Source organism: Panonychus citri, unplaced genomic scaffold (genome assembly GCF_014898815.1).
Source record: "Panonychus citri isolate SS breed McGregor unplaced genomic scaffold, ASM1489881v1 Contig00096, whole genome shotgun sequence".
Lineage (NCBI taxonomy): Eukaryota > Metazoa > Arthropoda > Arachnida > Trombidiformes > Tetranychidae > Panonychus > Panonychus citri.
This window is the reverse complement of record NW_026515501.1, coordinates 549,985-566,444: the sequence shown is the minus strand read 5'-3', so window position 1 is coordinate 566,444 and position 16,460 is coordinate 549,985. Positions and strand designations below refer to the sequence as shown.

At 29.6% G+C, this 16,460-nt stretch overlaps 2 protein-coding genes across 3 annotated transcripts in view; both read left to right on the top strand.

Annotated features, from left to right (window-relative positions):
• Positions 1-6,281, top strand: part of LOC128388218 (uncharacterized) — a 32,102-nt gene extending 25,821 nt beyond the window's left edge. Inside the window, exons 7-10 of the mRNA XM_053347595.1 lie at positions 1,620-1,811; positions 2,042-2,254; positions 4,490-4,622; positions 4,693-6,281. Of these exons, the coding sequence (XP_053203570.1) occupies positions 1,620-1,811; positions 2,042-2,254; positions 4,490-4,622; positions 4,693-6,163 (2,009 nt within the window). The 3' untranslated portion in view covers positions 6,164-6,281. The remainder of the gene's footprint in view (positions 1-1,619; positions 1,812-2,041; positions 2,255-4,489; positions 4,623-4,692) is intronic.
• Positions 6,282-7,427: 1,146 nt separating this feature from the next.
• LOC128388194 (uncharacterized) overlaps positions 7,428-16,460 on the top strand; it is a 36,869-nt gene continuing 27,836 nt past the window's right edge. Inside the window, exon 1 of one of the 2 annotated variants that reach the window (XM_053347569.1) lies at positions 7,428-9,365. In XM_053347569.1, the coding sequence (XP_053203544.1) occupies positions 8,010-9,365 (1,356 nt within the window). In that variant the 5' untranslated portion in view covers positions 7,428-8,009. The remainder of the gene's footprint in view (positions 9,366-16,460) is intronic. The other variant, XM_053347568.1, reaches the window with a different exon arrangement.

Here is a 16,460-nt window from a genome sequence, read left to right as displayed (position 1 = left end):
GCAAAGGGAGTCAATTTAATTCTAGAGTTGATTAATTGTCTGATAATTAACTAACCAGATTTACGAGTCATTAACGAGCTCACACTTTCACTAATCAGGCAAGATTATTATATAAGATGAATAGACAAACAAAAAATTGAACCAACTAAATTTTAAATTACATTAACAAATTAACGAAAGCTAATTCAACTTAATTACTATAAATCACAGCAATTAAAACCAGGAATTACCTTACAATTTGAATGATTAACTAATCCAAACATTTAGTTAAGAGTCAAACTTAACGTCAAAGTTGATCATCACAATCAAATCTTTAATCAACTAACATGAAAACATTTACCGTTATGGATGAAAAAAAAAATTAAATTTTGCGATTTTCATTCAATTTGATTGATATAATAGGACAGAAATAGTTAAACCAATAACATGATATTAATTATATTAAATAATTAATTTCTATCAAAGTAGAAAATAAAATTGAATCAATTTAATACAATAATATGAATGTTAAGTAAATAAGTTTGTTTTTTTTGTCGACTTGTTATTTAGTCTTAATTTAATTGCAATTACATTTTAACATTGATTGAATGTAACATGATATAATTTCATGATTCTTTGATATAATTCTGATACTAATGATAATGAATATACTATGATAACCTTGTTTACCTATGTAATATAACATTGAGAGAGAGACTCAGATAAATGAATTTAGATCTTACCTTGAATTAATGTTTAATAAACAACAAGATTGAGAGAGGAAAAAAAGTTGAATATTCCCATAGGATATAAGTATTAACAAAGATAACAATCAATCTTAATGTATTAAGATGAATTTCATGATTCAGTTAATTGTAATGATAACAATATGATGAAACTCCTATGCGCCACCTTCATAATGATTATTATTCAGATTAAATTATTGATTAGTTGTTAATGATTGTGTGTGTGTGTGCGGGTTTGATGAGATTAAGAAAAGGTAAATATTACCTTTAGAAAAGTAATTTAAATATGAAAAGGATGAATTAAGAATCAATGATAAAGTTGATAGTCAGGGTGAGAGTTGGAGGATGATAAAAAAATGAGCAATAAAAGGAGAATGAGAAAAAGAGTAGTTAATGAAGGGAGGAGAAAAGAACAAGGTGAAAAAAAGGGAGAGTGGAAGATTAGATTCTAAGGAGAATGTTATATGGAATGAAATTGAATAGAGAGAGAGAGAGAGAGAGAGAGAGAGAGAGAGATGAAATTGTCTTTGGTATTTTATTATATTCCAAAGGTAGGGGAGAGATGAAATATCTTCTTGGATGTTGGAAGATATTACATGACCCTTGAGGCAAGAGAAGAGCATAAATCATGATGATAATGAATTTGTGAGCCTATTATACTTCCTCTTCCTCCTTACACCAAATCCACCCCACTCTTACTCTCTCTCTCTCTCAGTTTATTTCCTAAGTTTCTTAATATCATCCTCATCTTATTGTTACCATTATTATTATGGTTATCATTTTCTTACTATTACAACTTAGATACTCCTACTTGTTAAATTTATATTTATTTTCGTTTATTATCATTCCCTGTTTTTTTTTGTTTCGTGTCTATGGATTTACTTTAATATCTAGAGGTAACATGTAAGCAATTGGAAACCCCTTTGAATAGTAAGATGATAATCAATGGGCTCAATTCAAATAACAGGGCAACTGTATTGAGTCAGGCTTATGTTCAATGTGATCCAGGCTATTCAATCGTTGGTCAGTCTCGACTTGTCTGCATGTCCACTGGCCAGTGGTCAATGGAAATTCCTAAATGTATTGGTAAGTCAAAATAAACAAATAGGATGTCGGGCTTATTTATCATTCTTATTGCAAATCTGTAACTTGGATTATTCAAATTCACCAGATTATCTCAATATCTTTTTATCTCTTTACATTATTATTAACTACTGACAAATGATAACTTTTTGTCTGTAGGTCATTATTTTTGACCATTTCAACTAATATTTGTTTATGACTTGCTTTCGCTATCATTATCTAATATTGTCCAGCTATTGACTGTGGATTACCTAGAAATGTATCACCTGAATCAACCAGATTTATCCTTCTCAATGGAACCACAAAATATGGTTCCATGGCATTAATGGAATGCTCAAATGACCAAGGATTACCTGAAACAGAAACGATAATATGCCAAGACGATGGCCAGTGGTCAGTTACTTATCTTTCTTGTTACAATGGTCTGAATAAGAATAACGATAAAGGTAAACTAAAAATTTCATATCGATTATCAATGAGCTCGTTTAATGATAAATTAACATTTACTCTAACCTATTATTGTATTTTTCAAATCAATTAGTCTCTCATTAATGATTGTAATCATTTATATCCTGAAGGTTTATTTCATGAATATCATCAACTATTTACTTTTTTATTATTGATCAATATTCATTCATTTACAGAGACTAAGATAATATTTATCATTGATGAATTGCATTTGCATGAACCTTTTTTATCATTATCAACATAAACTGATGAAAACTATTCAATATCATCATTATCTACATCATGTTGATCATTATCATGACCAGGAAACACCCTGAAGGGTTATGAGTAACTGTGTTAATAACACACATCCTTTTAATCATGTTTGATTGTTTAAGGATCAATTCTAAGCATCATGTTAATCATACAGGGAAACATTTGATATTTGGGTAAACAATCAGTTGAAGGAGGGGCAACAATTCCTATGGAAATTGATCTGAATGAAGGTTGAGAGAGAGAGAGAGAGAGAGAGAGAGAGAGAGAGAGTTGTGTTGATGATGAAAAGTTCTGATCAGAACTCGAGAAATTCTGAAATTGGATGGACAAAGACAAATATCCTTGAATCTTATTCCAAGTGGATGATAAGTTGATTAGTTGCAAGTGTGAATTGGAATCAACATAAAGATGATAATTGATGATTAAGATGAAGATGGAGGATAAAAGAGAAAAAAAGTTCTGAGAATTTTCTTCCTTCCCAAAAGAGGTCAGATATTCAATGTAAACATCGGAATCTTATTTTTCCTCCCCACATACATGATAGTCATATTCATCGATGAAACATTTACGTCAAGTGTCACATTTGAAGATTCAATTGTTGTTGATGAATTGTAAGAATAAAGAAAATCAATAAAATAAGATTATTCTGAATCATGATGTTCATGATAATTATAATTAAGAATTCAAGTATCCAAGATGAAATAACAATAATCAAATGTGAACTTGAAACAATCAGTAAACAAGATTAATCTGATTAATCTTAACATGAACTAAACTAATAAGGATTAGTGGGGAAGAAAAGTTCTGAACCTTCATGATAAATGATGATGATGAAATAAAAAGTCAGGAAGCAGAATTGGAAAATGTTTCAATTCAATATGGTTGAAAAAGACAATGAGAAAGAATCTAAACTGAATTAGTTGATTGCTGATCGTTGACAATGATAAGTATAACAATTTAAATACTTTTTCGACTCACGATTTCATCGTCGATTCTGATTTAACCAACAAAACCAAAGTTAAAAAAGTTCTAGAACATAATAACTCTGTCTCTCTCTCTCTCTCTATTTTCCTATGGTAATTTATTACAATAACATTTCATGTATCATGAAATAATGTATCAGTTAAAAAGGTTTACAGTCAACTATCATTTATCATTTGAATGAACTTTTTTATTATCAATCTAATCACCATGAAATTGTGATAATAATGATAACTTTTTTATTTACATGATAAATGAATCTGAATATATATCCTATCACTGATTATAATGGTAGTCGTAATAATAATTTATAACTAAATCTTTTTTTTTTACTCGCTTATTTCAAATGTTTAAAAATCATCATTACGAGAACCAGAAGTTCAATTCAGAACTGAATTAAACTGAACATTTATTTCAAAATTTAAGGGTGAAATAAATGATAACGGTGGAAAAATATTTCACCCACTAATCACCATGAAATTGAAGTAATTAAAGATGAAATTAATGAAACTTTTTACATTTCTTTCGATTGCAAAATGTTGATAAGTTTCAAAGAAAAAGTTTTTTTTCCTCTTCTTTTTTTTCAGAAAAAAAGTTCTAAATGAATCGAATTGATATTTTATCAAGAATGATGAATTTTTTTGGTTATTAAGTTGATCGGATCTTGGAATTGCCCTGAAGGCATAGGTTCAACATCTAAATTTGTTGTTGATTGTTCAGGTTTTTTTCACTCTTCTCATTAAGTTAAATCAAGATTCACAAAAATCCCTCAGGGCAAAATTACCTAATGATTTGTCATCGAGGTGAGATTTTTTCTTACTCCCTCAATCTAACATTTAATTGGTAACAATTAGAGTTGATGATTAAGAGCAGATTTATTTTCTGTCTCAATTGTAATAAGAACTAATTTAACTAAGCTTGTATATGATAATGATCTAATTGCTAATTTAATTGTTGAATCTTTGATTGATTATCAGGGGATAGTTTTGTCCAAAGTCAATTGAATTTGGGAAACTCTGGCAATGGTAATCTAATTACAACTCTGGTGATTATAATTGTTGTCACTCTAACCATAGCAATCGTTTTATTAACTGTTTTGCTATTGAAAAGGTTTGTTCAACAATTTAATTTGAATTTAAATCCATTGGTTTATCTTGACGTTTTGTTTTCATTTTCTTAGGAAATTTTTTTCTGTTAAACTGGTCACTTGGCGTGAGCACAATCACAGCGATGGACAAACATGTAAAGGTATCACAACAGGATCACAATATCATCGACATAAACGTCTACGGTCAACTTTGAGATCAGTTCGTCGGCAACTTGGCTTTCGAAGTGACTTATCTTTATTTGGTTCCCTGAAAGGTTCAATTCCTTCACCACCTTCATCAGATACTCAGACTGTCGATGGGTCACCTCATACGAAAATTGTTTCAGCGACGATTTCATTAGGAAAAGTTCAATCATCGATGGGAACGCAAGAACAACCATTATCTGTGACCAATGGTCAGTATGTTTGCTATGAAAACGATAATGCGACCAATGATTCTGGTCAGTTGATTGTGTCTGAAATTCAAGAATCGCTACAAAGTGAGATGCAAACGGGAATCGGTGTAACAACATTCGAAGCGATCAATGAAAACTATGAGAGTTACCAAAATTTCCAGAGCTTCAATGAAATAGTCCCACCGGTGGTTCCAAGTAGACCAACAGTGTCATTAATAGACCAGAAAATGTTACCAAATGAACGATACTGGTTTGGTGATACTTCTATTAGAACTTCAAGTTCGAGATATTTTACCAGTGAAAATCGTTCAAAGAGGAAAAATATCGCTCTAATTACATCACCATCTCCACCACCCTGTTCATCATTCTTGATGAGCTCTTCCAATGGCCTTGATTTTTTACCCTGTAAGAAGGTTACAACTGATTCTGACAGTTTCAATAATCTGGTTTCCCAGGTTGTTCAAGTGGATATTGAGGTACCTCTTGACGTTATCGAAAGTGTTAATTCACCTGAACAATCAACATCATCAACTATCCCCACTTTCACCATGAAAAGTGATAAAATCAACATTGATAATGGAAAAGTTGATAAAATAAATACAACTGATTCGATTGAGCCTATTGAGCCTATTGGTTTATCAAAACTTTCCCAATCAGCTGATGAAATGTTTGACAGAAAGTTAATGACAATTGACCATTCAAACAAGAGCTACGATGATAATCAGCCTCAATTAGATTTTATCATTGATAAAACAAACTCACAACAATCCAATACTCGTACTGATAACCATCATCACCATGATAGTAATCATCATAATCACACCAATAACCTTGATAATGTAAACAAAAACAACAAAACTGATACTCATGAACAAAGTAATGGTCATCTCAATGCTTTATCCTCAAATAATAATCTTAATTCAGCTAATAATAGTGTTAATGGTCAACCTTCATGCGAAACCTTTGTACCAACCTTATCATCACCATCAACATCATTTCAACAACCTTCAGCATCCTCATCAGTACCAGTGACCATTAATGGTTTACCATTGATTCAACAACAACAATATGATAACAATTCAACATCAGATAATCTTGATATCTCAATAATAACCCAGAAAAGTTATCACTCATTTTCATCTGCATGATAATCAAATAAGCTGAAAATTGATATTAATCTCATGCCAAATTTTTTTTTCTTAATTGCAAATAATCAAGTGCTAAAGTAATATAACAATAAAAGATAATCAAGATTGAACAATTTAACTTGTTTCCATTAAAGGAAAATGATTCCATTGGCTGAAATTGAAACTTCAAGAGTTAATTAAGTTAATCAAGATTTTATATTGTCCAAATTAAACTGAATACATTTACTGAATAAAAAAGTAACAATAAATTGAAATCAATTACTTGTGATGATGATTAAATTTAATCAATCGGCTCAATAGTTTAAATTAAACTTGTTAATCTAAAATTTTCATAACAATTAACTTTCTCATTATCACAATTTAGATTAATTTTAATCATTATCTTGATCAAGAAAAGAGTTAATTATCGAGTAAGAAAAAAAAATTTGACAAAAAAACAATTCGAAAGTTGGAAAAAAAAATAACTAACTTTTTAAGCTTCCATTGAGATGAAGTTAATAATAGGCTTGAATCTTAATTATCTTGAACGAATGATAAATGAATTGTTATTACAATTTAGTAATTAGTCTTGTAGCCAATGATTATTTACCAAAATCTTACGATCAAAGTTAATTAGCATAATAATAAGTAATTAATAAAATGTTAAGAAAATTTTCCCTCAGATTCATGGGAGGAAAAAAGTTCTGATGGAAAAAGTTTGTCAAAATTTTCACTTCTATTGATTATCATGAAGATAATAATAAATATATAACAATGAGGTAGTTTAATTTAATGACAATCATTTGATAAATTACTTTTATCATGTAACAATCTTGAACCATGGTAACAGAATCGGAATCCTGAGTAATGGACAATATGAAAGGTTTTCAATTTAATTAATCAAAGTTAATCATTGGTTTCAATAGTTACGATAAAGTTTTTTGATCATTTAGTTATTTCAAATTGACACATATCATGTTCAGGGGAATCGTGAATATAAAGTTCAATTGTTCCGGAATTGTTTCTATTTCCAAGTAAATTTGATTGACATGAATTTGATTCTTCATTTCTAGAATTTTTCAGTTTCAACTCAAATATATATTTCAATCAAAGGAATAAAATTGATGCTATATTTTCAACATTCTATCAGAGTAAATTTCCTAATCTACTGAACAAAATGCTCTGTTTACTGCGAAAATTCATGGAAAAACCAGAGGGCGCCTCAAGAACATCGCATGCCCATGATAACATGAGGAAATATTTTTCTCTCTTCCTTTTCCTTTTTTTCCAGAACTCAGAATCCAGTTGTAGTCTTATCATGAACTATCATCTATCTCTTAGCAGTTCCAAGTGAATCAAATGAAAGATTCAATGTTTTTATCATGCTCATTGTGATATATAAATAAACATTTACAACTAACCTGATCAATTGTGATCATTCAAATAACACTGAGAATAAATTTTATATTAATTGTGATAAATTAAAGTTTCATCATCAAGTTTACTATTAGTTATCAAGTTTTACTTGTTAACTTGTTGAACTGATTTACAATCATCATGATTGATTCATATTCATGGTAAAAAAATATACAACAACACCAAACAAATATCCATATAAATTGAAGGATTAGTTTTTATTGATGTTACGAAAGAAAAATCAATTTGATTGTTTATATGTTATCATGATTAATTAATCCAGTTTAATCCATCAACACTGATCATAAGTAATCATTAATCATCATCATAATTATCATGGTTACTTTGTGTGTTCACTATTAATAACTTCAGCCATTTAAATCATTAATTTATTAATGTGTGATTTAAGTTAATCAATTATTTGATTATTGATTTACTAAGTAATCTAACAATGGCTTTAATCAGTCTTAATCATCGTTTTAATCATTACCAACTATTTGTTTATTATCTAACCTTGATTGACATTTGCCTATTGATAGGAATTGATTCAACTGATCAAATTAAGATAATTGAATCAAATGTAACAATTTATTCAGATAATGAAACAAATTATTTTAATCTAAGTGCTGTAAGTTTATCTAATCAATTTAAATCAGCAAAAATTGATGATAATTTAACAACAACAACAACAACAACAGAATCAACAACAATCAATAAGATTAACGTGATTAACTTTGACGAAGGTGAACAATTAAGAAATGAATCAACAATTAGTGTTCCAAAAGAGTTACCAATAAAATTATCAACTGATAATCCAATTGATTGTGTTAATACAACGGTTAATTTAACAGTAATTAATGATATTATTAATTTAACAACAACAAAATTAACCAATAACAAGTTGGTTGATTTATCAATAGTAACTAAATTATCATCAAATATGATAATGATCAAACCAGTTAATGATACAAATAATATAACCATTAACAAGGTTGATTATAATCAACATCATCATGATAATGATTCAGTAAATGATGATAATAATAATTTGGTTAAAATGAAATTAAATATTACAAGTAAAAGTGTTGAAAGTTTACCTGAAAAAAATTCATCGGTTAATGATGTTGATAATCAACAAACAATCAATACAAGTGTTAATGGTTTCAAAGTTAATCATGATCATGGTGTTAATTTGAATCATGATGATGATGAAATCATTTCAACCCCATTCTCAATCAACATTACCACCAGTATCACCACAGGTACCATTGATAATTATGTTAACAATGGACCATCTAAATGGTCAGTGAATTTAACAAACAGTGACCATAATAATAATGGTAACAATAATAATGATCATCACCATTTACCTGATGATGATAATGAGTATCCTCATGGGAAATTTCAACAACATCATCAGACTAAACTTGACCAGCATGAAATAACATCCCAGTTACAGGTATCATCAACTGATGAAGATGAAGATTCTGATTCTGATTCAGGTGGTCAAATTGTTGTCATTGGCGGTGTTAACAATCCTGGTGTTGGTACCGGAACTACTGGTGGCAGTGGAGGCATCAATGATGGTGAAAGTGACCTGTACCTTGTCTCATCTCGGCGAAAATGTCAACCTTCACATTCACATGGGATCTATTGGGATTCAATTGATGCCTCACTCATGGCGAGTAAACTTTGCCCTTCACCCTACATGGGTACAGCTTATCGAGCTTGTTATTCAATGGGACACTGGGACACTCCCGATCTAACCGAATGTCGTCTTCCTCATCTTCGTGAGATCCAAAATCTGGTAAGCTCGATAATCAAAAACATTTGCTACTCGATAAAACTTTCCAAAGTTGACAATCAGAATTGTTTCATGATAATAAGTTTTTCAGTTCCACTTTTCTGTGAGTTGTTCAGATTTCGTGTTCTAATATTTTTGCTCATTGATTGTTGGTTCTGTTTTTTCTTGTGTCGTTGTTTATTTTTCAATCAATATCAATCTTACCAAATTAGTTGAACAATTTATCTTGATAGTGTGTCCATGTTGTTAGTTTATCCTCAAGGAAGAAGCCATGAAAGAGGAAGTTAGATGAAAGCAAAAAAAAAAGTTCCAATCAATTAAATATTGATCAAGATTCATGATGATGCTGAAAGGAAGAGGAAGAGGAACATTTGATAAGATAAAATCAAAAAGAGAAAAAAATAATAAAACTTTCCCGAGAAGATAAGAAATTAAACAATCAAATTATAAACTAAATCGTTCGCTAATCAATAGCAATTTAAAACTTTTGAGACTACACGAAAATCCTTAGCTCTCAAATTATCTCAACAATAAAAAGCAATCCAAGAATCGGTAAACTGGTGATAATATAAAAAATTTACATGGAGAATTGATGATAACTTGATAATAGGAAATAAAGTAGAGAGGAGAAAATTTTTCCCATAAAAATGGATGAAGAAAAAAAAAAGGGAATCATTTTTTCACAGGTAACATTATAATACAATATAAAAACAACAACAGCAACAATGAAGATAAGGATGAAGAGTTGAAGTGAGATGATGATGATAAATGCTATCAAATGTTAGATGAAGGAGGAAGATGCAAAACTAACGGTAAAAAAAGGCTTCAAAAATGTATGATGATGAAAAACCTAAGACAATATAAATCTTGTTAGCAGTCATCCATGTTAAAAGCATAGGAAGCAAATGTCAGCCATGTTTGATTCAGCAGTTTACTGAATGAAACTTGAAGCAACCATGATAATGGTGATTGGTAAACTTTTTGTTTCTTATTGCAAATATGAGAAAATGATGGTTACTAAGAATGAGTGAGAAGAGAGAGAGAGAAGCGAGATGAAATTCTGAGTTATATTCTTTGGAATTTTATTCCCATTTCTTTACAGAGTTGTTATCAGAACTTTTTGTCTCCATTATATGAACAATGACCGTGCAATTCGTATCTTATGGTTACTTGTTTCGAAAGAAAATTTACTCTTTCTTGTTTCTGATCGATTATATTCAAATTTTGAGTCAAAATTCATGTGAAAATATTATCATGAGAATTTTGAACTCTCAACGAAATTCAAATTCTCTGTGTTAATTTTCACTATTGAACAAGAAAACGACAACTTCACATGATTCCAAATGATATAATGATTATTTCGTGACCGATAATTTTCAAAGAAAAAATAAAAATCGAAAATGTAATTACGAGATGAGATAAAGGATAGAAAGTTCTTGAATTCAGAATAAAGTGATAAGCGGAAACATGTGATATGAAGGTGAAGTTCTGGATAAAAAACCTCAAGTTACGCCATAGTTTTTATTATATATTAGCCTGATTCGAATTGAAATTCATTTACATAATAACATTTTCAATGAGAAAAGTGTTCATGTTTACCATGGATGAGAAAAAGGTGATTCCTAGAAAGTTCTGGTTTCAAAAGGCTTGATTCTTGGGGAAAAAGAAGAAGAAAAAAATTTCTAAAGTTATTATCAATTTATGAAAACTTTTCCTTCTTCCTATTGATTAATATTTTACATGCTAATAACCATGGTAATAATAACAATATTATGATAGTATTCATTTCGGTGTTTCATCCTGAATCAGATTCAGAATGTGAATTGAAATAGAAAAGCAAAAAATTTCTTGGTTGTGAATAAAAAATGAGGAATGAATAGAAAACGGATAAAATCATGTTTTCCATGATATCAGCATGAGAATATAAAAACAACTCGAATTCATGGAGATGGAGAAATTCTGTTTATACATGTTGGAAGAAAGAAAGAAATCTCAAAGAGAAGAAAAGAAGAAAAAAAAAATAATAGAACTTAGAACTCGATTAGAATTATAATAAGAGAGGAAAAGTGACGAACTTAGTTAATCTCAGTTTCCGTTTCAGAACTTCACAAGTTATTTCTATATCTTCTGATGATAATGTTCCCCTGAATGTGTGACTAAATGATGATAATACATCTGAACAATGAGCATGAGAATTGAAAAGGTATCATGACAGGAATAGTTTTCTTCATGATTCCATCAAAAAAAGTTATCACAAACATGGAGACTAAATTTTTGGAGAGATTTTTTTTTTCTTCTTGACATGAAATTTGTTCAATTGAATTATCAAGGTAACCTGGTTATCAGAATTCAAGTGAACTTTCAATCTACCATGATAGTAAAGTTTCAACTAATTTCACGTAAAAGATTTTCAAGAGATTATTTCAAAAGAAGAAGAAAAAAAAGTTCTGACTTAAAAAACATTCGAAATGAGTTTTTTACTTTTTCTCTCATTCTCTTTTCTATTAATACTTCCATCTAATTATCAGGAATATTTATCCTCAATTCTGACCCTGAATAGAATTAAAGTTGAACAAGAATATTTATTTTCATGGTAAATATTTGACTGAATGATTTCAACTCGAGATATTATCATGAAGATAAAATTTAAAAAGTTTTTCAGATAAGCTCAATGTTAACCCAGAGTAAATATCAAAGATAAACAAAACGATCATGAAAATAGTGAAATAAATTGTTGATAAATTGTTACCAGGATATTAATCATTAGCATGCTCATGGTGATGACAAAACCACACCTAAGGAGATAAAGGGAAAAGGGATTAGGGTGAAAATTTTAATCTTTTGAGAGAGAAATATAGAGAGGGGGAAGGAATCACAAATTTTCTTAATTCATTTTGTATCATGAACAATTTTAATGAATTTTCAACCATTTTGAACAACTTTACATTCATTTATCATGTTTGCATGACAGTTTTAATATTTAATCTGAACCACAGCCCAATGAGTCGTAATACTTACGAACCAGAATCTTAATCCTCTGGTGGATTAAAAAAATTTAATCTCATCCCAAAGTATCTTAAATCATTTTGTATTGCTGATAATTATTTCAGTTCATTTAAAAGATTTAATCTGTTAGATTAACCAAAAAGAATTAGGAAAACTCAGAGGATTAATTGTTCAATTATTCATTCAAATTGACTCGATAAAAGTTATCACAATGAACGATCCTATCTCTTAAATTAGGGTGATGATGAAAAGAATTGAGGTCAAATTTAATTCTTAATTATCACAATTTTTGCCCTAACTGAGTTGGAATTAGAGAGATTAGTTGAAGTTGTTAATCCAGTGTAGAGATGGAAATTATCTGAATCAGTTGTTTTCGTTTTTTATTGCGATTTGGTGAAGTTTCGTTTTTCGATTCTGTGTTAATCTTCGATATTCATAGAAAATGATAGAGTTATAAATAGCCACTTTGATGGAAAAAGACAAACGGATGATAAAATGAGAGAATGGAAATTTACTCTGTGGCTCTTCAATTGTTCCATTGAGACTATTACATGAATATTGGAGAAAGAAATTGAACATTTCAAGTTCATCGAATTTTCTGTTTGATCTAATTCTCTTTTTCTATCTCTATCTCTTTATTCCTCTATTCTGATAACCTAAACTTATATCCAAGAAAAGGAGAAGAATAATTTCTATCAGTTGACGATAAAACTTATTCTCTCTTTTCTCTACCTATCTCATGTAAAGATAATAGCAGAATTCCAAATCAGAAATTCAACCAAAAGATAAAAGGAGAAACACAATAATAACATGAAAAACTCAGAAAATCAGAATACAACTCATGTTTGATCACAATTCTATCTGCTGTAAAAACCATCAGATTTCATCTCCATCAACAAACAAAAAATGATAATGATAATGAACTTCATCCATATAAATACAAAGCTCATGATAATATTCATGATATAATCTGATAACCCTTTGCACCATGAATTCATTATTATCATTAGTATTATTTCTGGTTAACTTGTATTCAGAATGATTCCTATTTGTTTCATGATACGTATACAAATATATAACCATGAGAATCCATTAGTGGAAATATCATCTCTCTCTCTCTCTCCCTTTCTTTAATAGGGGTGGATTGATACTGAATATGAGGTGGTGAGAGTTGATAATATGAGAAGATAATAAATAAAAGTCAAGACTTATTGTAATTTATGAATATCTATGGTTATTTTTATCACCATAACATAGTAAATGGATATGAATCCTCTTGATAATTCAAATTTCCTCATGATGATTCAGTTAAACATGGAAACTAATTATCATATGATCTTTCTCTCATCATTAAGAATAACCTTTCTAATATTTTGATATATAATTCCTACCAATGTAATTCTAATTGTAATCATATTTCTCTGATTAATTGATAGATTTTCAAAAGTTTTAAATCAAATCCAAACAGAAATAATTATTAATAATAAAATCAGAAATTCAATTCTCCATGTCTCTAGATTTCATGAGTTTTGTGAGCGTTAAGCCAATCTACTGAGCAGATAAACGCGAAAGAAAAGATTTCAGGTTTTCCAGTTCTCAACAAATCGTCTCAGAAATTCATTTGAATTCAAGCCATAGCGAATCTGAAATCGCCTCTGGGGTTTTCTGAACTATTATCAACTTTTTCTTACACATGCAATTAAAAGCTAAATGAATGCCTTTTAGGAAAATTTTGTAATCTTAAATTATCTGAAATCTACTTGATTTGATTTGCAAAATGATTGATCTGGAGTTGAACTAATCCTAATTAGTTAATATATTTTTGGATTTGATTTTTAATCAGCTGATCCTTGGATTAATTGATTTTAGCTTTTATGGGGAATACAAGCCTGAGAGTTTGCCTCTTTCTAGACTCTGGTCTGAATCTATTCATAAAATCGAGATTAAAATAGAAACTTTGAGTTCACCATCCTGTAGAATTAACTATTCAAGATGTTATCTTGATTTCATTATGGTTGCGAACACAAATGATATCAGAACTGAATGAGAGATAATAAAGGTTGAATTGAGGGTGTAAAAGAAAAGTATCTTTCTTATCATCTAATATCATCACCATAATCATTATAATCGCTATCATGTTAAGAAATTTCAAGATTTTCTCAGACTAAAGTAAGATAATAATTCAGGTTATCTCCTTGTTCATGTAAATTTGATTGATGATGGAAATGAGTTGATGAATGGTAAAAGTGAAAAAATCATCAAATCATGTTCATGATACTACAATTTAAGGTTTTATCGACTTACTCAGAGAGAGATAATATTACTAAGATAAAGAAAAAAAATTCATTCAAAAAAATGAAAAACAGAAGAAAAAAACTCAATCAGAACTTTTTTGGTCACCATGATGATGATGAAACAGTAGCAAGAGGATATGATTACTCTTATTTACTCATGAAATAGTAGGATGAACATTGAGGAAAGATTCAGAATTTCATCATGATTACTTTGAATTCATTAAAATCAAGGTAACAATCAGTATAAACTTGAATCTGTTTACATGAACCGGAAAAGTTGATTGTTAACTAACAATCAGCATCTTCCTAAAAAAAGTAACATTTACATGATTATCACCATGAAAGTTTCAATTTTATGAGCAACCTGTGAACTGGTAACCATAAATATCACTCGATAAAATTGAACTCAAATCAGTATTAGAACTTTTTTTCTGCTTCTAGGAAAAATACATTATATTTTATTAGGATAACAAAACAAAAGAGACTTTGACTTTACCTTGACCAATACCTTTTTGTCTTGACCTAATCTAATAACTCGATAAGATAATAATCATAAATCAGGGTAAATATCATGAGGTAAGACAAATTGTTATGACGATTCTCATGATCCATGATAACAAATTGCCTGAAATGTGAAATGATTACTCATCATGTTTTTTTTATCTCTTTATTTTCCTAAATTCAATTAGTGGAAAAGTTTGTTAACTCTGATTAATTGATCTTGTAAATCATTTGATCAGATGATTACGATGTTCATCTTAATTAGGTGTTAATCTGTTGTGTTCCTGTGGTTTTATTCAATTGTTGAAATTATAAGTAACTTTTATATGTATTGGGATATAAGTAGATTGAGTGAGCTTTCATCCTAAGATTTGCTTCAATTGCAAAAGTTTTAATCATTTTAACCAAACTTTTCTGAGTAAGCTGATTGTTCACTGATTGTGTTATCATGTTAAAGAGGAGATGTTGATGATGAGGAAAAGTAGAAGGAGATTTTGGTGAGGTGGTAATGAGACTGAATAGATCCTGGAGGCTTAATTACTCATGACGATGGGAATGATGATCAGTATTTACCATTGGAGTATATTATCCCCTGGACATGGGCCACAATTTAATTTATTTACTTTGAATGAACTGAAGAGTGTTAAAGATGAGAAAGTAACATGTAAGAGGAGGATGAAGATGAAGATGAAGATGAAGATGAGGATGAGGATGTAGAAATTGGGAGTGGAAAAAACTTCTCATAATCTCATTTGAGTGGTTAAGCTTTTTACTTAAACCATATAAACAACTTACTCTTTTTTCCGCTTCCATTTAAATACTAATGGCAACATGATAATGATTATGATGATGATGGGAAAACATTATAACAGTTAAATTCATACAAAGAATGTGGTTTAATCTGAATCACCTTTTCCTCCCTGAAATTTGAAAACCTTTTCCAATCTCACCACCAAATCAAAACCCATTTTCCTCTGTTTTTCAACACTGAAAAACAGCTTAGCCCTGATGAGTGCAGAATCCATTGAATAACAACCATGAACTTTTGACAGCAACAATTTAGCTGAATCTTAAATTCTGCTGATTCAATGGAACTCCAATATCACCACTCACCATCACTCTCTCTCTCTCTCTCTCACCCTCCCTCCCTTCAAAAACTTCATAAGATGGCAATATTGCAATTGAAATTGTAAGCAAACAATCAATTACTTTGCAACATTATTCAATTGATTGTGTTGATCATCATGTTAACATGTGAAAGGGGAGATGAAAATTCCCATTCATTTTGGAAACTCAA